This window comes from Protopterus annectens, chromosome 13.part0 (assembly GCF_019279795.1).
Source record: "Protopterus annectens isolate FY-2018-M chromosome 13.part0, PAN1.0, whole genome shotgun sequence".
In the NCBI taxonomy this organism is placed as follows: Eukaryota; Metazoa; Chordata; order Ceratodontiformes; family Protopteridae; genus Protopterus; species Protopterus annectens.
In genome coordinates, this window is record NC_056747.1 from 509,328,103 (window position 1) to 509,350,661 (window position 22,559).

The 22,559-nt window shown below is 41.6% G+C and overlaps 1 protein-coding gene across 1 annotated transcript in view; it reads right to left on the bottom strand.

The window, feature by feature from the left end:
* LOC122787423 (protein phosphatase PTC7 homolog) overlaps positions 1–22,559 on the bottom strand; it is a 185,815-nt gene that overhangs the window by 133,960 nt on the left and 29,296 nt on the right. Inside the window, exon 2 of the mRNA XM_044054134.1 lies at positions 3,056–3,235. Within this exon, the coding sequence (XP_043910069.1) occupies positions 3,056–3,235 (180 nt within the window). The remainder of the gene's footprint in view (positions 1–3,055; positions 3,236–22,559) is intronic.

Below are 22,559 nucleotides of genomic sequence, written 5' to 3' on the forward strand. Positions count from 1 at the left end.
GGAGGTGACTCCCTTTTGGCTGAGACAGCACTGGTTCCCCCTCTTAATGCATCTGGTCAGGGGCAATCGCCACAGGTTACCTCACCGATTGGATCTCCTCACACAGGACAAACGTGGTCTCCTCCATCCCCACTTGTCCACTCTGCAGCCGACACTGTGGGTGATAGGGTTTTGATCCTCTTCAGTCATGGATGTGCTCAGAGTTTTTCAGGAGGCAAGGAAACCCTCAACCAGAAAATTCTGTATGCTCAGATGGAAAAGACTGTTGATCTAGAGCTATGCTCATAGCTAGGACCCTTTTTCAGTGGAGATCCCTCTAGTCCTCTTATTTGTGAGAGTTGTTTCAGTCTGGCTTGGCCTATTCTTCTGTGAAGGCACATTTGTTAACCATTTCTGCTGATCGGCCCTTGAATCCTCCTCTGACTTCTCATTTTGAAGTCAAACAATTTTTTAAAAGCTTCCTGCATATTAGGCCTCCAAGAAAACCTATTCCTTCTCCTTGGGAGCTTAATTTTGTTTTGGAAAAACTGACTCGGGCTCCTTTGAGCCTGCAGATTCTGTCTCTTTGCAACATTGCATCTGGAAGACTTTTGTTGCCGGCTTACATCTGCTCAGAGGGTTTCAGAGATCCAGGCCCTTATGGCCATTCCTCATGTTTTGGTTTTTCACAAGGACAGCGTTCTTTCTCACTAACCCTTCTTTTATGCCCAAGGTAGTAAAATGACTTGCCCTTGACTCAGTCGTTACAACTACCTACTTTTTCCATTCTCCGCAGTTTGCTAGTGATACGGTCCTGCATACCTTGGATTTTCACAGAGAGCTCAGATAATATTTGGATAAAACTAGGACTATTTGTAAGTCTGAGCAGCTTTTTGTTTCCTTTCATCCAGGGTCTTTGGATTTGGCTGTTTCTAAGCACATCTTCTCCTGGATATCCAAGGCAATTTCCTTTTGTTATTCTTTTCATGGCATATTTCTGCCTGCTTCTGTTGGAGCTCATTCTACTACAGGCTGTTACCTCTTTTGGTGCCTTCAAGGGGTTGGACACCGGTTCCATTCCTTGAACTTGCTACTTTGTCCTCAGTGCATACCTTTCCTAAATATTAAAAGTTGGATATGGTTTCTAAGGCCAAAGCAGGTTTGGCTGAAACCATTTTTATGTGGGTTTGTGGAGGGATCTTCTCAGCCTTCCACCTCCCATTCTGTTTCTTGAGCTTTTTTACCCTCCCTTTTATGCAGAATACTGCAACGGTGATATAGAAGGACATAGCTCAGTTGTGTAAAATCTTACCAAAACAGTGGATGTCCTTCTCTTGACTGTTACAGTATTCTCTCACTCACTCCCTCCAACCCCCTCATTTTTTTATGCATTTTTTCCTTTTGGATGTGCATGTACTCCTTTGTCCTATGGAGACTCTCTCTTCTGGAGCAATCTCTCTTCTGGAGCAATTAATTCTGGGAAGTTGCATCCTTTTTATGCCCTATATTCTGTGCGGAGAGCATAAATGTGACGTACTGCACATACAAGAACTTTTTTACGCTTTTGCATACTGGCAAAGTGTTAGACTGCCTTCTATGTAGAATACTGCAACAGTGAAGAGAAGGACCTCTACTGTTATCGTAAGATTTTACACTACTGTACTTTCTTGCAACTCGCCATTCAATATCTTAAAGTCATATTCAGCTATGTCATACTGATGAGCTTGTATAAAAAGGTGGGGTACATGTATACAGTTGCAGCTCTTGCCTCGGACTAGAAGTGCAAAAAACCACAACACCTTAGTGTGTCTAAGCTATACAGGCCCCAGGAAAAATAACCCTGGTACCTGCCAGCAAAGATGACTATTCTTACTTAATTAAGCAACAACAGATGATGTGGTGTGGTACATTGAAGATTTACCCATGGTTGGTGTGGTTTAATCACGAGGACGAAGCCAGAGTGATTAAACAAAGGCAACCGTGGGTAAATCTTCAATATACAACCACAGAGTCAGTTATTGCTAATAAACAATGACATTATTTAAGAAAAAATACTTACTTTTCTTAAATAATGTCTCTGTACAACAGATTACTGTTCTTCCACCGGTTGTGGTACACTGCTTCTTCGTTTTGATGTACTGCCCATGTGTATGGGACTTGCGTTCCCACGCATACCCAGTACATCAATGCTTTAAAATGGAAGCAAAGGAGAAAAGAAAGTCTCCGTTGCTCCATTTTCTCTCTCTTTTTTTTTTTTAATTGTTAAAAAAAAAAAATAAATAAATAAAACAAGTTTTGGGGCACTTTATACCAACGGAAAAAAGTCTGGGCAACCGGATCTTTTTCCGTTGGTGTATTGTGGGATTTACAATGGGCATGCTGGTTGGGCTGGCCAATCATCGTGCATGTTTACAAATGTAAAGCTGATATTCTGATGATGATATTATCATCAATGAACAATTATTAGGCTTGGACGGTCTGATTCAGAAACAAGATGCTACATACCCCATCCTTGTTCCACTGTAATGAAACATATAACTGTTCTGCATTTAGATATCTACTGCACAACTGTAACAAAGGTGACCATCTGTGAAAAAGGAATTCACTATTCCCAGTGTAAAATTTACCTACATAAGCAAAAGCCAGCTGTTAGCAAATCCTGTTTAACAACCATGACTGGACAGTGAACACTTAAAACAGCTGCTATGGAAACAAAATCTAAATGGTTAACACATGCGCTTTGATCCTTTTTAACAAAGTGATTCACAACAGCTTTACAAAAGGTTAGTGTGTAGTAGAAGCAGGACATATTTCCACATTTCAGTATTTTTAAATTGTCAATCAAAACAGCTACATCTGGTAGAAAAATCTGAAAGAACTCTCATCACTCACATATAAATTTAAACTCCCAGCTGTATACTCTGACCCTCTAAAATATATTAACTATGCTAAATAAGACTGTTAAAAATATACTCTACATTTTTTTTTTAGTTAAAACATACTGATCCAAACTAGTCAATAAAGACCCACCTATGTGCAAAGCATTTTCTTCCATTGCACTGGGGAACAAACATACCTAGTAATGGAGCTTTGTTCTGCAGCATTTCATTGTAACTGGCCGTTAGTATACCAACAGGGTTGCTGGGAACAAAACGCCCTTCTTGCACCAACCGTTCACAAGTGCGCATTAAAGTAGTGGAAAACTGTGATGGATCAACACCATAATCCCGCCATCCTCCTACTCCATCAGCAACTCCTAGAAGGAAAGCAGAAATCAGAGCTGGTTCTGGTTCTAAAATGGAACTTCTTCGAATAATGGTACTGTCATTAAACTCTGTGGGCCACCTGGTCTCACAACATAAGCAGAGCGTACAGTTTACATCCACTCAAGACTAGTACCAGTGCTTGATTTGAACTTTATAAAAATATAAAAAAGGACTGCAGAGTACATCAGTTTGAAGACATGGGGGGGGGGGGCTCAGTATGGGATTCTCAACCCTATTAACAGCTTATGCTGCAAAACTATCATGAGTAAGACAAAGGGCAGCCTACAACTGCACCTAAAAACTGGGAGGTGCCATGGATTCAGTAAGTTCAACACATCACTTTATCCAACCCATCAAAACAGAACATCCACCTAAAAATATTACTTCAACGTTTCAGATGAAAATCACAAATTGTGCACCACACTTTTTAAACAGCTGTCTCGATTTTAAATGTACCAGTCTCAGCAAAAAGAAAAAACATGCAGCACAAGGCTATTCATATACTGCATAACTATTAGCAGAGGCCCACATACTAATTTAGTAAAGTACAGTTATGTACACTTGCAGTCATCACATTTGGGTTATCTGCCTGCAGGTAGCTCTCAGCCGGCCTGAATACCAGAGTCTTTGGATTTCTGCGTCAGATGCTGTCTTCTTCCATGATGTCAGGTTATCAGGGGGTATAAAACATGCAGCCGACGCCATTACATCAGTTTTTCTTGTCCCACATGTCAGGTGCCCTCACAATAGGAAGCTATTATATGGTATGGTACACCCCCATCAAAAAGCAAATACACCATAAAAATTAAACATACCAAACAAGAAGGAAAGGTAGAGCCAAGAGAAGTCAGGGAGCTGGAGGGAGGGTAACCAGGACTGCAACAGTGAATACACTAGAACATCTACATTTATGGTAAGTGTACACAACTCTACCATGTTCTTCGTGTTTCACTGTTGCAGTCATCACATCCGGGTTGATTCCCAAAGCTAAGGAAGGGAGGAGGAAGTTAAAGAGCATTAGGACCAGCTATTAAGCCCTGCAAGACTGCAGAGGCAAATCCAGCTCTGGATTTAAACAAGACAGGCATGTGGTAATGCTTGGTGAATGTATGTACAGAGCTCCAGGTAGCAGCTTCTAGGATGTCCCTGGTAGGGACTCCTCTGAGAAAAGCCACAGAGGTAGATGCAGCCCTGGTGGAATGAGATATTATCCCCTGTGGGGTAGGTTTTCCATGGTGCTTGTAGCAGAAATGAATGCAGTGTGCTATCCATTTGGAAATGGTTTGCTTTGAAATAGCCTTCTCCTCTGCCCCTGCAGCAAAGCCAACTAGCAGCTGTTCAGATTTTCTGAGGGGCTTAGTCCTGTCCAAACAAAATCCAAGTTGTCTGTGCACGTCCAGAGTGTGCAGTATTCGTTCCCCTTTGTTTTGTGGATTAGGGAAAAAAATGCACTGATTTAGGGTCACACTAGACACCACCTTGGGCATAAAGGATTAGTTCTGAGGGAAACCCTGTCCGCATGGGAGATGATGAAGGATTCCACTGCCATGAGAGCCTGTAATTCAGACACCCTTCTTGCTGAAGTAATGGCTAGAAGGAAGGCTTTTTTTCAAGAAAGGCATTTCAACTCTACTGTTGCAGCTGGCTCAAGGGGGGGGGGGGTTGAGCTTTTCCAATACAAAGTTAAGGTCCCAGGCTGGAGTGGGAGCTCTCCTGCGGGGGGGGGGGGGGTCTTAAATTTTTAGCCCCTCTAAGGAATTGTTTTAGCAAGAGGTGAGAGAAGGGTGGCTTAGTATTATAATGTGCTGAAATGGCAGACACATGAATTTTAACTGACGAGAAGGATAGGCTAACATGGAAGAAGCTGTTGAGTTAGCATTTTGAATTTTGGAACCACCAGAAAGGTGTTGAGTGATAGGACGCCAGGAGTTGTCGTTCGCAATAATGATAGTAAACCAGTTTATATGGTATGTCTCTTTTAAAAAGACAATATTTTACATTAAACATTTCAGGCAAATAATACTTACTGCATTATTAAATGTCATTTCTTTAAAATATAACAGCTTTTTAGTTGTTAAAATACTTTAGTGGTTTCGAGAGGTTTGAGGGACTGATGTGCAATACAGAGGTGGCATGGATTCACTTGAGAGCATTTTATGCAAATTGTAACTGATGGACTGTTCATTTTCAAGCCCTAATCATGAAAACCAGCTTGAAACGACTTCGAGTCATGAGCACTTTTGTGATGCTGTGGGAGCTCTGAAAATTCTCAGAGCTGTCCAGGTTACTACTACTCGTCTAAAAGTATGTGATCTTGGTGGAGAAGAGGATTTCAAACCTATGCTAAGATGTCAATAAATACAAGTTAGATGATAAGCAAAAGACAGTGAACTGCATTATAAACCACTGTCAGTTATTAAACAGTTCTGAATGATTGCAGTATACCAAAAGGATAGTTTATACACTAGCCTATAGAAAGACACTTCTGATAAAATTTTGGATTGCGTTTCTCTGTTCTCTTTTTAATAACAAAACTTAATATTGTAGAACAATTTATTATGGAAAGTTTGAATCTTAAAAGGGAAGATTTTTCAGATGTTTGATAGGATACTATTAGACAAAATATTTAAGGATATTTAAGGAAAAATAGGACTGATTCTAACAGTAGTACTAGATTAAAGAACATCAACTATATAAGGGTAAATGTAGTTCTATTATATGATATTCTACACTAGGATTACAGCTAAAACATAAAACCTAGGACTATAGTAATACTATAAGATGTAGTGTACAAACAGAAAAATTAAAGTAAGTAAAATATGTTTATAGTTAAAGAATATAAATATGTCTACAAGGGCAGGAGGTTGGCATAGTGGTTAAGGTGTTCAGCTAATAGACACAAGATGCAATGTTTGGTTCTTGCATGGGATAGTTGACTGGGCTTGAAATGGTCCACAAGGGCGGTTAACCTGGTGCTAATTTATGAACTTATAATCCTATTAACAACTTTACACATAGTAAATAAAATAGAAAAAAATATAAATCATCTGACCTACAAATTAATAAATATGAAACCAACCAACTTCCTCCCTATAGTAGACCAGGGAGAGATCATGTGAGGTACAAGAAAAAATGACTGTAGGGCTAGTCAGTTTGGTCAACTTATAATAAAGATTCTGAACATCTGCTTAACTTTCCTTATCAATAACAACTCACCAACGGGCTTATTTAAGAAAATGCATACTAAGCACATTAATATGCATCAGAAGCATGAGCTAAGAGTTTTTAGTCTAAAGGAGAGTTTGAGAGGTAGTTTTAGTCTTTTTCAACAATCCAGGAATATGTCATTACATAGTAGAATATTTTAGGGTTATATCATTAGGAAATGTATTTGTTTCATAAGTTTTGTCCATAGCTGAAATATATAATACATTTTCTACATAAATGTGATTTCATTATACAGGTTTTCCCCCTCTCTTAAATAAATGTCCGATTTTAAATGCATATCTATTAATATTAATGGACTGAATAATCCAGTAAAGAGGAGAAGACTGTTCAAATATTTGCAATTACATAAAGCCCAAATAATATTTCTACAAAAAACGCATTTACTTAAGATGTAAACCTTTCAAAGAATTATTTGGTTCTAGCTTTCGACATAAAAACAGGAGGCACCCTCATTTTATGGAAAAACTTGCCAGTAGTGCCTAAAGTAAAAGATACCTATGCTGATAAAAATGGAACATTAAACATTATTATAATTGAGTGGAACAGAAAACTATATACACTGGTGAACTCTTAATGGATTCCAGGTGTCTGAGCTAAAGATGCAAACATTACTTGGATACTATAGCCTATTACATGAAATAGAAAGTCATAGTGGCTGATTTTAATTGTATTTTATCAAAGATTCCACTGCAGACAGAAAGCAGAGAATCACATCTTCTAAACTAAACTTGGTAAATCTAATTTAAAGGCTACATATCAGCCAAGGAAAACAAATACCATAATTTACCCATGATGCATACAGATATGGAATACAAATAAATACTGATAAAAAGTTTATCGCAAACAATTTATTACATATCAGAGACGTTTCAATAGTTTATAGCATTATGGCTGGAAAATGGACATGAATCTTTATTATTTAAAAAACTGACAATTTAATAGATCACAGGTGATTACTAGCATACATTAACATAAAGGATTCAAGGACTGATATGTTAAGAGATCAAAACATTTCCTAGAAATAAGAATGAATGGTGAAGTATCTGACATTGGGGATTCATTAAAGACTTACTTAAATGGAAGAGTTACAAGCTGGTATATTAATAAAACAAGAGAATGGGACAAATAATTGAATATACTACAGGTCAAAGTAGACACACTAAAGTTAAATCTAAAACCAAATGACATCAGTCTGAACTTAAAAACTTAAATACAAAATATGTTGAAATTCTAAATCGTAAAGTTTCAATAAACCTGGAAAACAGACTTCAGGCATATTCAATAAATCCATTAAGCCTGTATAAACTTGCTCTTAGTTTATTCATTTTCTTTGATCTAAATCAGACCAAAGAAGATACAACACATAAATAAAGGAGGAAGAACATATATTAAAGGCATTTTTGAGGATCTTAAAATATTTTATGAAAATATAAATACAAATGACCTAGATAATGATGACATAGTTGAAGCTTTTCCAAGGTAAAATATAACTAATACAATAAGAAGTGAACAAATTTAACAAATAGAAGATCCAAAAAAGTTAATAAGGGCTTAGATGGTCTTGCACCAGAACTATATAAAATACTATAGGATGCAACAGATTTATTCCGGTACCTCGGCTCAACAGCCTTCAAAGGAATAAACATCAAGCTACCAAATGCATTATATATACTGGTGCTAACCAACAATCAACAATTAAACAATTAAATATAATTGAAATAGTATTAAACACCTCCAGAGAGTTAAAGGTACAAACAGATTTTGTACAAATGTAAAAAACACATTAATGAAGCTTAGAATATATCGAATTATACATTGCAAAATACAAAAAAGATATTAAGTGTTTAAATTCACTTCCAAATTTTGTTTGTACCTTTAACTCTCTGGAGGTGTTTAATACTATTTCAATTATATTTAATTGTTTAATTGTTGGTTAGCACCAGTATATATAATGCATTTGGTAGCTTGATGTTTATTCCTTTGAAGGCTGTTGAGCCGAGGTACCAGAATAAATCTGTTGCATCCTGTATCCTGTTCTGGTGGTTTGTTTCATCTCATTTTGTTGCTGCTGTTGGTTGCTGTCTATATAAAATACTACCGGGTGATGCAGTTAAAATATTAGATTAGATAAAATCTATAGAGAAATAAAAAGAACTGCTGAAGTCCCCCTCATGGAAATATTCACTTATAATACCCATTTTAATAGCAAGATAAGGGATCCTACAAAGTGCTCATACAAACAAACCCATTTCACTTTTAAAAGTGGACTATAAGATGTTCATGACCATTTTAACTAACAATCTACTTATACCTAAACTAATTAATGATCAAACTGGGTCTATTTTAAATAGACAAGTACATAATAGTATAATAAGAATACATAGACTATGTAAAAAAAAAAAAAAAAAAAAAAAAAGAGAAATTTCTAGTATTAGTCTCGATTTAGATAAGGCTTTTGATTCAGCTAATAGGTCTTGTGATGCCCGTGGCCTGGCCAGCAATCAAGGAGCCTCAATCCTCACCAATGACACCAGAGAGGGAGTTGTCATATGAGGAAAGGATAACAAATACACACAGTAAAGTGCAATTTCCATTAAGAGCACACAGAGATCAGTCAGTCCGGGGCTGGTCGCTCCCTTGCTCCCCAGGTCCCCTACAAGACCCCCCACTGGCACAGCTATAGGGTCCATATCTGAGCCTAGCTGGGCAAGCTAAAATCTCCAGCACCCTCTCTGTCCAACCAGTGCTTCATGTCCCTACCCATGTAGCTGACACACACACACACACACACACACACACACATATGTTTATACAACCACACAGACACTCCTGGGGAAGGCTGGTACAGATTCTCCAGCTGTGCCCCTTTTACCCAGATTATACGGTAGTAATTACTGCCACCACCCAGCTAATTACTTATCAGCTACTTAAAGGCCCTTAAAAGGGTGTCCAATTATTACTGTGCAATATTATTATCCAATTGGAAGTATAGCCCACTGCTAAAGCTATTGAGTGGCTTTGTACAGTTTTACCAAAGGCATGCAAGTATTCTTAAGAGCTTAGATCATCTCTACACAAACCAGCCACAGTTGAAAGGTTTTAAAATATTTAATAATAAATTAAAACCACAAGACAATACTTTCTACTACACAGACAGTGCTAGTCAAGAGTTCAGAGATCACACAGAAATACTTAAATAAATCAGTAGTACAGTTCTGACATCACAGAAAAACACTTGGCTTAATCTTTATAGTTCCTAACTAATCTAAAAGAAAACAAGTCTAATATAGCTTACTTAAGACAACATTTAACTCACAGCACTGCCTGTTAAGACAAAAATGCGTAATGCCTTCTGGTTCTCTGTTTAAATTGAAACTGCAGTTCTGATAAAACATTACATCATTTCACACTTTCTTGGTATTCCCAGGCTCACAGAAACTGCATTTACATTCTTTTACACTTAGAGCAATAAAGGACATTTCACATGCCAATTCTGCTCATTAACTTTAGCCTTAAAACAATATGCAGGAAGCCTTCATCTAGCCCTGCCGAAGCTAGACTTTAGATCAAAGGGTCACAACATGCTTTTACTGGGTCAGTAGACAGCACTGTTGCCACATTTTTGTTATAGCATTTTTTTTTTCATTTAAGACAACAAGCTTGTGATTCACATTCATATTTACAAATTATAGAATTTCTATCTGGCTAGGCTGGCAGCTTTCACCCATCTCTACCAGTCTTCACATTTCTCCCCTCCAGAGAACTCAAGCTAGTTTTTCAAATGACCCTTGAGAAATGCCGCTTGAGACCATTAGGTCTATCAGAGTGTACCTCACCCCATTCCCTGTCTTGAGAGCCCATCTGCATTGGCATTGCTACTCCAACTGCAAGGCTGCACTAACATATCATATTCTTGCACCCCTAGACTCAATCTTAGCAACTTGGCGTTTTGCTGGCTGGCTCTGTTTAACCATATGGGGTTGTGATCTGTCATAACAGTGAATTTCCTTCCATACAGATAAGGCTGAAGTTTCTGCAGTGCTCACACTATGGGTAAACATTACTTTTCTACAGCTGCATAGTATTCCTTCCTAGGTTGCAGCCTACAACGGAGATAAACCACTGGGTGCTCCTCTAACTCTGAAGAAATCAGGCTAAGTACAGTCCCCACCCCATGGTTTGAAGCATCCACCTGCACAACAAATTATTTGCTGTAATCTGGACTGGCTAACACATAGGGCCCTCCCAAAGCTTCTTTAAGCTTCCTGGAATGCCTGCTCACATGCTGGGGTCCACACTATCTTATCTGGCCTGTTCTTCCTTGTCAGGTCTGTGAGGGGAGCAGCTATAGTACTATAACTGGGAACGAACTTTCTGTAGTACCCTCCTGTCCCTAAAAATGCCTTCACCTGCTTTTTAGTAACACATGCAGGCCATGCCTGAATGGCTTCCATTTTGGAAGGTTCTGGCCTTATCTTACCCACTCCCCACTCTATGTCCTAGGTAAGGGACCTCCGCCATACCCACCTGACATTTGCTCAGCTTAATGGTCAACCCTGCCCTCTGTAGCCTGCCCAGCACCTCCTTGACATGCTGAAGGTGCTCTGGCCAGAAATGGCTATAGATGGCAACATCATCTAGGTAAGCAAGGGCAAACCCTCCTGCTCCTCCTAGGATATTATCTACCAGCCTCTGGAAAGTCGCTGGGGCATTTTTCATCCCAAAGAAAATTTTTGTGAACTCATACAAGCCAAAAGGAGTCACAAAGGCTGACTTCTCTCTAGCACTGGGAGTCAAAGGCACCTGCCAGTAACCCTTGGTAAGATCAATGGTTGTAAGATACTTGGCCCTACCCAGATTCTCTAGGGCCTCATTTGTCCTAGGCATGGGGTAAGCATCTGTCTCTGTGTGACAATTTAATTTCCTGTAGTCCACACAGAACCTGGTGCTGCCATCCTTCATTGGCACCAGCACCACTGGGGAGGCCCAGGGACTGTTGGACTCTTGAATCACCCCTAGTTCCAACATCTCCTGTACCTCCTTCCTCAGGGTCTGTGTTACTCTCAGGCACCCTATAAGGGGCCTAATAGGCCTTTGGGGCCCTGTATTCACCTGGTGTTGCACTAGGTGGGTGCACCCTGATTTCCCAGTGAACGTGTCCCCAAATTCCTGCAATGCTGCTCAGATTACGCGAACCTGGGTAGGAGACAACTGCTGGGACATTGTTACCCCTTCCACCGAGGCGTCAGCCCAAACCTCACTGAGATCAGTCCCTAGGATCTCCCTCAGACTCCTCCTACAATCCACTGCAAATGCTCAGCACAAGGGTCTTCCCTATCATGGTAAGGTTTCATTGTGTTAACATGATACAATTTGTGCCCCTGTCATCTGCCTAGCAGTTCCACAATGTAGTTAACACTTACCTTTCTTACCACCTTGTAGGGTCCCTCCCAAGCTGCTTGCAGCTTGTTGTGTCTGCCAGGAATGAGAAACATTACCTGCTGCCCATAGCATACTCTCTAGCTCGAGCATTCATTTCATACCAAACCTTTTTCTGTTGTTGGGCTTCTGCCAGGTTCTCCTAGGCCAAGCCCATAAGTTCCTGAGGCTTGAACTGAGGTTTAGGACGTAAGCCACAACAGACTCCTTGTGAGACGGCACTCACCTTCCCACTCATCTTGAATTAAATCTAGAGGTCCCCCTCACCCTATGCCCATACAGCAACTCAAAGTGTGAAAAACCTGTGGATTTCTGGAGAACTTCTCTATAAGCAATCAGATGTGGCAAATATTTGTCCCACTCCCTCTTAAACTGACCTGCAAATGCCCATAGCATGGACTTGATTGCAGAGTTTAACCTCTCAACAAGACCATTAGTCTGGGGATGGTAGGGGTTGGTCTTCATGTGCTTCACCTCACAGGACTTCCACAGACAGCAGGTCTGACATGAAATTGGTAACTCAGTCAGTATTTCTTTTGGGAAACCTACCCTGCTGAAAATCTCTAATAAAGCATTTGCCACCTTCTCTGCCTCAATGGAGGACAAAGCCACTGCCTCAGGGTATTGTGTAGCATAATCCACTACCACTAGGATATATTTTTTCCTGTGGAACTTGGGGTACTCAGGGGACCCACAATATCCATAGCTACCTCTCTGAAATGGCTCCTCAATCACAGGCAAAAGCATCAAAGGAGCTCTCACCTTGTCTCCTGCCTTGCCTACCTTTTGGCACTGCTCACAGGGCCTGCAGTACCCCGCTACATCTCTGGAAATTACAAGCCAATAGAAGTTCTGCATAATACGTCTGTACGTTTTATGCCCATCTTCTTCTTCTTTCGGCTGCTCCAGTTAGGGGTCGTCACAGCAGATCAACTGTTTCCATTTTTTTCTGTCCTCTGCATCTTGCTCTGTCACACCAACCGCCTGCATGTCCTCTCTCACCACATCCATAAACCTCATCTTAGGCCTTCCTCTTTTCCCGTTACCTGGCAGCTTCATCCTTAGCATCTTTTTCCAAATATAGTCTGCATCCCTCCTCAGCACATGTCCAAACCAACGTAATCTTGCCTCTCTGGTTTTGTCTCCAAACCTTCTAACCTGGGCTGACAGTAATATACTTAATCCTAATCCTGTCCATCCTCGTCACACCCAGTGCAAATCTTAACATCTTCAACTCTGCCACGTCAAGCTCGGACTCCTGCCTTATCGTCAATGCCACTGTCTCCAACCCGTATAACATAGCTGGTCTCACTACCCTCTTGTAGACCTTCCCTTTCACTCTTACTGGTACTAGTCTGTCACAACTCACTCATGACACTCTTCTCCACCCATTCCATCCTGTCTGTCTCTTCTTCACCTCTCTTCCACACTCACCATTACTCTGAACTGTTGATCCCAAGTACTTAAACTCATTCACCTTCGCCACCTCTACTCCCTGCATCCTCACCATTCCTCTGTCCTCCCTCTCATTCACACACATATATTCTGTCTTAGTCCTGCTGACCTTCATTCCTCTTCTCTCTAGAGCACATCTCCACCTCTCCAGGGTCTCCTCCACCTGTTCCCTACTCTCACTACAGATCACAATGTAATCTGCAAACATCATAGTCCAGTGGGACTCCTGTCTGATGTCGTCTGTCAACCTCTCCATCACCATGTACGTTTTATGCCCATATGACCTGCAAAGGGAATATCATGGGCTATGGCTAGAAGCGCCAGATGGTAGGTTCTAGGCACTACCAACTGCTGTACTCTCTCACCTCCTAGCCCTCTCTCAGGGGTTCACTCTCTGTATAGTAACCCTTTGTCCCAGTATACAGATTCCCCCTCTCCTTGAGAATCAGATGCCTCCCTAGCTACCTGCCTCAGGCCTTGTAATGTAGGGTCGGAGAGCTGAGCCTTTCTCAACTATCTCCTTGCAACCCTTCCCAACTCCCCTTCCATAGGAAGTCTGGCATCCTCTGACAGTGGTACCTCACTGTCAGCCTGGGTACTACTACGCACCTCTGCCTTTGCAGTCACTCTTTCCAAGGGACCATCAGTACCACAAGCAGCTGTGGCTCACCTTCAGTCTCACTGCTACAGCGTAGCTCGCTCCCTGAAGTAATCACCTCACCAGTCCTGGCTGCAAGTATGTAGTCTGTCTGGGTCTCCCCCAGGATACCAGACTTGCATGCTTGTCTCCAAGCCTAACTGTTTAACTGCACAAGCACAGGGTACTGCACTAGCAAAATCATTCCCTATCAGGATATCTGCATGTATATCCTCAAACACACCTACTTGCTGGCTTCCTTTTCCACACTCCAAGTCAAGGTGAACCCTAGCCAAAGGTATTTGGAATAGGATCCCTCCTAAAGCCCTGAGAGGAGTGGACTGCCCAGGCAAGTAGTGCTCCTCTGCAACCATTGCAGGCTTTACACTGGTTATATCAGAGGCTCTCCTCTCTCTTGGCAATGGCCTCTTTGCCATTCAATACAATAGGATATAGCCTCTGGTAGTAGTTTGGTACCCTTGTTGCCCCAAGACAACCTACTATTGGCATTTTTTCTTTCCCACTTACTGGCTCCCCACCTTGCCTCTGTGGACACCTGTATGCCACACGGTCCCAGTGGTGGCATTCAAAACATTTAACCCTAGCTCCAGGATGTGTACCTGGACTAGTGGCTTCCCCTGCTACTGGCAGATTCTGTTGTGGCAGTTTATGCTGCCCACCATGGGTTCCTTTAGACTCATGAACAGTACTGGGGGTCCCCTTCCTGTGCAGGGCTGCCCTGCTGGCCCAAGTACCAAGTATAGGACTCCCTTCTTCCCAAACTCATCTGAAGCAGCACATTGTCCATCAGCTAACCAGTTCCTCATGTCCTCAAGCAAAGTGCTAAGGTCTCGTTTCCTCACCAAAAGGTCTGCCAGCCTTTCAAAAGTGGTGACCTGACATCCACTCACCCAATACTCAGATCAGCAACATATTCGCACACTTTCATTTGCCTTGCATCTATGCTCATGAAACTTTTTCCTAAACGTTTCAGGTGTTAGTTTAAACAGTTCTAAAATACATTTCTTAACAGCAGTATAATAGAAACATGCAACGTCAGACATTTTGGTTAGAACAGTTACAGCTTTACTATGGAGTACGGGACACGTCTTAACAGCAGTATAATCAAAACATGCAACATCAGACATTTTGGTTAGTAGAGTTACAGCTTTACCATGGTGTAAGGGGGTCAGGAACCATACCCAGAGCCCTTGGTCAACTTCATACTGTTTACATACCCTCTCAAACATGTGAATGAAACTATCAAAATCATCCCCCTCTTTAAACTGCGGAAGAAATTTACTGACATTTTGTGCTTCCGGGGTCCAGTTACTCCCTTGCCCATTACCTCCATGACTCAGCATCTCCTTCTCATGCTGCCTCTCTTGTTCCTCAGCTTGCAGGTGTTGCAGTTTCTCATTCTCCTCAGCCTGAAAATGTTGCAGTCTCTCATTTACTTCTAATTCCACACGCCTGGCCTCCAACTTAAGTCTCTTTAGCTCCAGCTGGATTTTTAAGCCCACTGCAGAATGGTTGAGCTGTCCATTCTCCGAGGGAATTATATCTTCATTGCCACTCTAACTGTCCTCCTGGTTGCTGTTTTCTGATGCAGCTGTAACCAAGGTTGCAATCAGGTCTGCCTTAGTCAGGTTTCCCTGCAGCGGTCCCATAGCCTGGGACATCTCTGCCAGCTGGCTCCTTGTCAGCTTTCCATACTCCTCTGCTGACATGTTGCCTGCTCATCCTGACTAACTAAGCTAACAAAGGAAATCAAACAACTGTGATCCGAACTCAGAGTATTCACTGCGTGGCTGTTTTAGACTACAAAACACCTTCAAAGCTCACTGTACACAAGCTACAGGATTCACTCTACCCACACCACTACAAGCCAATTAGTATTTGTCAACTAATTAATATGTGATGTGGGTATCCCACCGCTGCCAAACACAAATGTGAGGCTATCCCAACCACTGCCACCAATTAATATATGCGACACCCTGGCCCAGCAATCAAGGAGTCTCAATCCTCACCACTAACACCAGAGAGGGAGTCTCACATGAGGAAAGGATAACTACACACAGTAAAATGCAATTTTCCTTAAAAGCACACAGAGATCACAGTCAGTCCAGGCATGGTCGCTCCCTTGCTCCCCAGGTCCCCAATAAGACTCCCCACTGGCACAGCTATAGTCTAGATCTCAGCCTAGCTGGGCAAGCTAAAATCTCCAGCACCCTCTCTGTCCAACCAGTGCTTAGTGTTCCTGCCCAAGTAGCTGACACACACACACACTTTGAGATAAGTTTATACAACCATACAGACACTCCTGGAGAAGGCTGGCACAGGTTCTCCAGCTGTGCCCCTTTTACCCAGACTATACGGTAGTAATTACTGCCACCACCCCGCTAATACTTATCAGCTACTCAAAGGCCCTTAAAAGGGTGTCCAGTTATTACTGTGCAATATTATTATCCAACTGGTAGTATAGCCCACGGCTAAAGCTATTAGAGTGGCTTTGTACAGTTTTAACAAAGGCATACAAGTACTCTTTAAGAGCTTAGATTATCTCTACACAAACCAGCCACAGCTGAAAGGTTTTAAAATATTTAATAATAAATAATTAAAACCGCAAGACAATACTTTCTACTACACAGACAGTGCTAGTCAAGAGTTCAGAGATCACACAGAAATACTTAAATAAATCAGTAGTACAGTTCTGACATCACAGAAAAACACTTGGTCTAATCTTTATAGTTCCTAGCTAATCTTTATAGTTCCTAGCTAATCTAAAAGAAAACAAAAGTCCAAGATAACTTACTTAAGACAACAGGCAGTGCTGTGAGTTGGATGTTCAGACAAAAATGCTTAATGCCTTTTGGTTCTCTCTACTTTGAAACTGCAGTTCTGACAAAACATTACATCATTTCACACTTTCCTTGCGTTCCCAGGCTCATAAAAACTGCATTTACATTCTTTTACACTTAAAACAATAAAGGACATTCCACATGTAAATTCCGGTTATTAACTTTAGCCTTAAAACAATAGGCAGGAAGCCTTCATCGAGCCCGGCTGGAGTAGACTTTAGATCAAAGGGTCACAACAAGCTTTTACTGGGTCAGTAGAGAGCACTGTTGCCACATTTTCTTTAACAGCATTTTTTTTCATTTAAGACAAGCCTGTGATTCACATTCATATTTACAAATGATAGAATTTTATACTTAATTCTATCTGGCGAGGCTGGCAGCCTTAATTTGATCTGGCGAGGCTGGCAGCCTTAATTCGATCTGGCGAGGCTGGCAGCCTTAATTCGATCTGGCGAGGCTGGCAGCCTTAATTCGATCTGGCGAGGCTGGCAGCCTTAATTCGATCTGGCGAGGCTGGCAGCCTTCACCCATCTCTACCAGTCTTCACAGGTCGTACCTGTTTAAAACCCAAAGTGTAAAATTTCTCACCTAAGCTAATTGCATTAATTTCTACGTTACACAATAACTACTTCTGTTAAAACAGGTTCTTTTCTAATTCTTTTAGATTATAAAAGTGCACAAAACAAGGCTGCCCATTATCACCTGTACTTTTTGCAATAGCTATAAAATTGTTTGCTAATAGTATTAGATCCAACAAGAACATTGATGGCATCAAAATAAAAGATTTTGAACTAAACAATCAAGAGGAAATAGAGAAAGTACAGTTGTGTACACTTACCATAAATGTAGATGTTAAGAGTGTATTCACTGTTGCAGTCATCACATTTGGGTAATCTGCTGGCAGGTTACCCTCAGTCGGCCTGAATTCCAAAGTCTTGGGTCCTACGTCGGTTGCAGCCTCCTCTTCCATGACGTCAGGTCATTAGGGGTATAAAACAAGCAGCCAATGCCATTTTCTTTAGTTTTTCTTGCCCCAGATGTCAGGTGCCCCCAAAAAGGTAGCAAAAAAAAAAATTATATATAAAAAAAACTATATATACATGTATCACTACAAACTTTACCATCATCTAAAAGCAAATACACCACATAGGTTGTAGAAGATAGAGAAGGAAAGATAAACTCCAGAATGAAAGGGGGATGGCGGGTGGGTAACCTGGACTGCAACAGTGAATACACTAACATCTACATTTATGGTAAGTGTACACAACTGTACTATGCTAGTCATGTTTCACTGCTGCAGTCATCACATTTGGGTAGAATCCCAAAGCTATGGATGGGAGGCTGGAGCTAAACAGCATTAGGTACGGCTATAAGGCCCAGCAGAACTGCAGTGGCAAAGCCTGTCCTGGACTTAGAGTAGGGAGGCAAATGATAATGCTTTGTAAAGGTGTGAAGAGAACTCCAAGTAGCAGCCTCTAGAAAGTCTTTGGTCGGTACTCCTCTGAGAAAGGATGCTGATGTAGCTGCAGCTCTGGTGGAATGAGACCTAATGCCCTTGGGCACAGGTTTGCCATGGTCTAAGTAGCAGAAACGAATGCAGTGGCTTATCCACTTTGAAATAAATAGTCAGCTTTGAAATAGCCTTTCCTTCTGATCCTGCTGCATATGTCACTAGTAATTGCTCAGTTTTTCTTAGAGCTTTAGTCCTGCTCAAGTAGAATCTTAGCTGCCTGTGTACGTCCAAGGAATGCAGAATTATCTCCCCCTTGTTCTGTGGATTTGGATAAAAGGTTGGCAGAGGAATAGTTTGGTTAAGAGCTACACTGGAAACCACCTTAGGCATAAATGAAGGCTCGGTCCTCAGAGAGACCCTGTCAGAGTAAAATATGATAAAAGGCTCCACAGCCATGAGGGCCTGTAGCTCTGAGACTCTTCTTGCTGAAGTAATTGCTAGGAGCAGAGCTGTTTTCCATGATAAGAACTTTATATCCGCAGTAGCAGCTGGTTCAAATGGATGCAGGATGAGCTTTTCCAACACATAATTGAGGTCCCATGCAGGTATGGATGATCTTCTGGGAGGCCTTAAATTTTTCGCTTCTCTAAGATACTGCTTTAGTACAGGACGACAAAAGATCGGTGGTTCTGTATTGTAATGAGCCGAAATGGCAGAGGCATGGATTTTAATTGATGAGAAAGATAGGCCTTTGTTAAGCATCTCAGTCAAGTATTGTAATATCTGAGGAATATTTGGTTCTGCTGTATCAATTCTTTGTGCTCGATTCCAAGCACAGAATCTCTTCCATTGATAAGGATAAGATTTTCTAGTAGTAGGCCTTCTGGCTTCCAAAATGACATCCATCACAGCTTTACTGAGAGGTGTTGTTTGCATAACTACATGATCAGCCATGCTGCCAGGTTCAGTGTTTGGAGTTGATTGTGCAGGATCTGATTGTTTTGCTGGGACAGTAGTTGAGGTCTTTGAGGTAAGGTCCAAGCTGGGTACTGAGACAAGTTCCCTAGGATTGGGTACCAGTATTGGCAGGGCCAGTCCGGGGCAATTAGTATCATCTTTGGTTTCTCTTGTCTAACTTTTAGTAGGACCCTGAGAAGAAGAGGCAAAGGAGGAAAGGCATAAACTGATAGGTATTTCCAGCTGAAGGATAAGGCAACCATTTTCCATGCATGTTTGTGGTAAGTTCTTGTGCAGAATCTTTTCAATTAATAATTTTGAGGAGAGGCAAATAGATCTATGTCTGGGCTCCCCCATTTCTTTGTTATCATGCTGAAGACTTGTGGATCTAGTTTCCACTTGTGAGGGTCCATAAGGTTTCTGCTTAAATTGTCTGCCAGAGTATTTTGTTTTTCTGGCAGGAATTGAGCTTGAAGATGTATTTGTAAGTCAAAGCTGTGTCCCACAGTGACATGGCTAATCTGCAAAGAGGGTATGAGTGAGTGCCCCCTGCTTGTTTATGTACCATGGTGTTGTCCGTCTTTATCAGTAGTTGTCCTGGATGAAGTAAGTCCTTGAAGGCTGTCAGGGCATTTTGAACAGCTAGTTTCTCTTTCTGGTTGATATGCAGATGCATTTGTTTAGGGGTCCATATGCCCTGAATGCATCTTCCCACCAGGTGGGCCCCCCATGCATAATCTGATGCATTTGTTAAGGTTTGGCTGGCAAGGGTCAGAGTGAAGGCCCATCTCGTGTTTTGGTGAAATGTCTTTGCCCACCGTAGAAACTCCTGTTGTAGGCAGGGAATGAGAGGAATCACTGTTTCCAGACTGTGACCATGTTGACTCCATAAACTTTTTAGGTACCACTGAAGTTTCCTTATATGCAGTCTTGCATATGGAATCAGTAGGATGCAGGACGCCATGAAGCCCAAAGCCTGCAGAGTTTGTCTTGCAGATAACTGGGTTTTTGTTGCCATCAGTTTGAAGTAAGCAGTCAGTTGCCTTTGTCTGGCGTAAGGTAAGCCATCTGGGCAGTTGTATTCAAGCATGCACCCAGGAATGTTATCTTTTGAGAGGATACCAGTAGATTTTTTTTTGTTTATTGTGTACCCTAGGCATGTTAGAAGCCTTTTCACAAACGCCAGGTGTTGAAGAAGAATGTCCTTGTTCTCTGCTTGAATGAGACAGTCGTCCAAGTACGGATATATTTGTATACTACTTTGTCTGCAAAAAGCAATTACTGGTGCCAGGGACTTTGTAAAGACCCTGGGCGCAGTTGATAAGCCAAAGGGCAGTGCAGAGAATTGGTAATGCATTAAGCCAGCCTTGAAACGGAGGTATCCCCTGCACGATTCCCTTATTGGGACATGCAGGTATGCCTCTTTTAGGTTTAGTGTCACCAGCCAAGCATTCTTGCCCAGCATGGGCAGAAGCTGCTGCAAAGTCAGCATTTTGAATTTTGGAATGTCCAGGCAGGTGTTCAAAATTGATAAATCCAGTATTGGCCACCAGGCATTGTCCTTTCTGGGTACCAAGAACGGTCTTGAGTAAAACCGTGTCCTTTTTCCTGTTCTGGTACTGGCTGAATGGCCTCCATATCCATCAGGGACGTAACCTGTTTCTCTGCCTCTGCCCATTGATTTTTTGGAAGATCCAGCCAACCGTTTGCCATTGGCTGAGTACGGAAATGGAATCTGTATCCCTGTGATACTATGTTTAGCACCCACTTGTCCTGGGTTATTAACTGCCAATTTTGAGCAAAAAGTGATAATATTCCCCCTAAGGGTGCTGCTAAAGGTAAGTGCTTGGTGAAGGCAGAAGGAAGTCATTGGGACTGCTTTCTGTAAGGTTGCACTTTATCTCCTCCAGATTTGGAGGTAGAAGCACCCCATTGCATTCATCTGCAAGAATCTTGTGCCTGGTATCTGGAACCCTTAGGGAGTCTGGATTTGCCCCTTTGAGCTCTGTCGGACAAAGGAAAGGACCAATTTTTTGTAGGCCAGTGTGTCTACTGAATCTTGTTGGCTGCACTTGTAAGAAGTTTTTTACAGTTTGCATAGACTTAGCTTTGTCTTCCATTTTCTTTAAAACCTCTTCTGCCTTAACACCAAAGTATCATGCTGTAAAGGTGCATCCAGTAATTTAGCTTTAACATTATCAGGCAAATTTTGCTCTTTTAGCCAGGCATGCCTCCTAATCACAGATCCAGTAACTGCGGCCCTGCAGGAGGCTTCTAAAGAATCAAAACCACATTGCAAAGTATGCTTTCCAACTTGTTCAGCTGCATGCAATAATTCCTGCAATTCTTTATTTTCTGCACATTCAGAAATCAACATCATTTTCTGTTTCAGTAATCGCACAACATGTTGTTGATACTTGAGCATATGAAACTGGCAGTTTAAGGTCATACTTGAGCATATGAAACTGGCAGTTTAAGGTCCTAATTGCCAAGCTTGCAGATGTATAAACCTTCTTTCCCCATCTATCCTGTGCCCTTGAATCTCTGTCAGAGGGGGTAGGATTTTTTGCTGTTGAGGCCTTAACTCCCTTTGGACCCTGTGAAATAGTTCAGGATCAGCAGCAGGATTTCTAAATAAAAATGTGTGAGAGTCAGGGACCCTGTAATATCGGACAGGCTTGCTGGGAGCCGGAGGTAAGGAGTCCGGGGTCAAGCTTGACTCCAAAAACACATCATCCACAAATGTCTAAAACAGGGGGTATGGCTAAAGGTCTATGCTGAGGGAGAAGGAAATCCCTGAGCCTATTTTTTGATTCTGAGAAATCTTGACTCTCCCAGTGGAAATGCTCCCTCAAAATATGCAAGGTTTCTCCAAATGAATAATCCTCAGGAAATTATGCAGATGGGATAGATTCCTCTGCATCAGAATCCTCATAGGGAGGTATAGATAATTCCTGATCAGAAGAGGAATCAGAAGAAATAGAAACCTGATCTGAAGATTCATAATCAGTGTCTTGCCTAGGCCACTTATCAGGAGGGGGTTGGGAACCCCTGATCAAGGTAATAAGGTCTTCAGCCATTTTGATCATCTGTTTTTTAGGCATAGCGGCATGTACACGTGGCTCATGCATCATTTTTTTAGCTTTAGAAGTTGCTTTTGTCTTTGTAGTTAAATCTGTTTCCAAAATATTTTGATGCAAAAATATACCGATGCTTAATAGTGCGTTGGTTAAATCTAGCACAAAACTGACAGCCAGGCACGTTGTGATCAGGGCCTAGGCAAA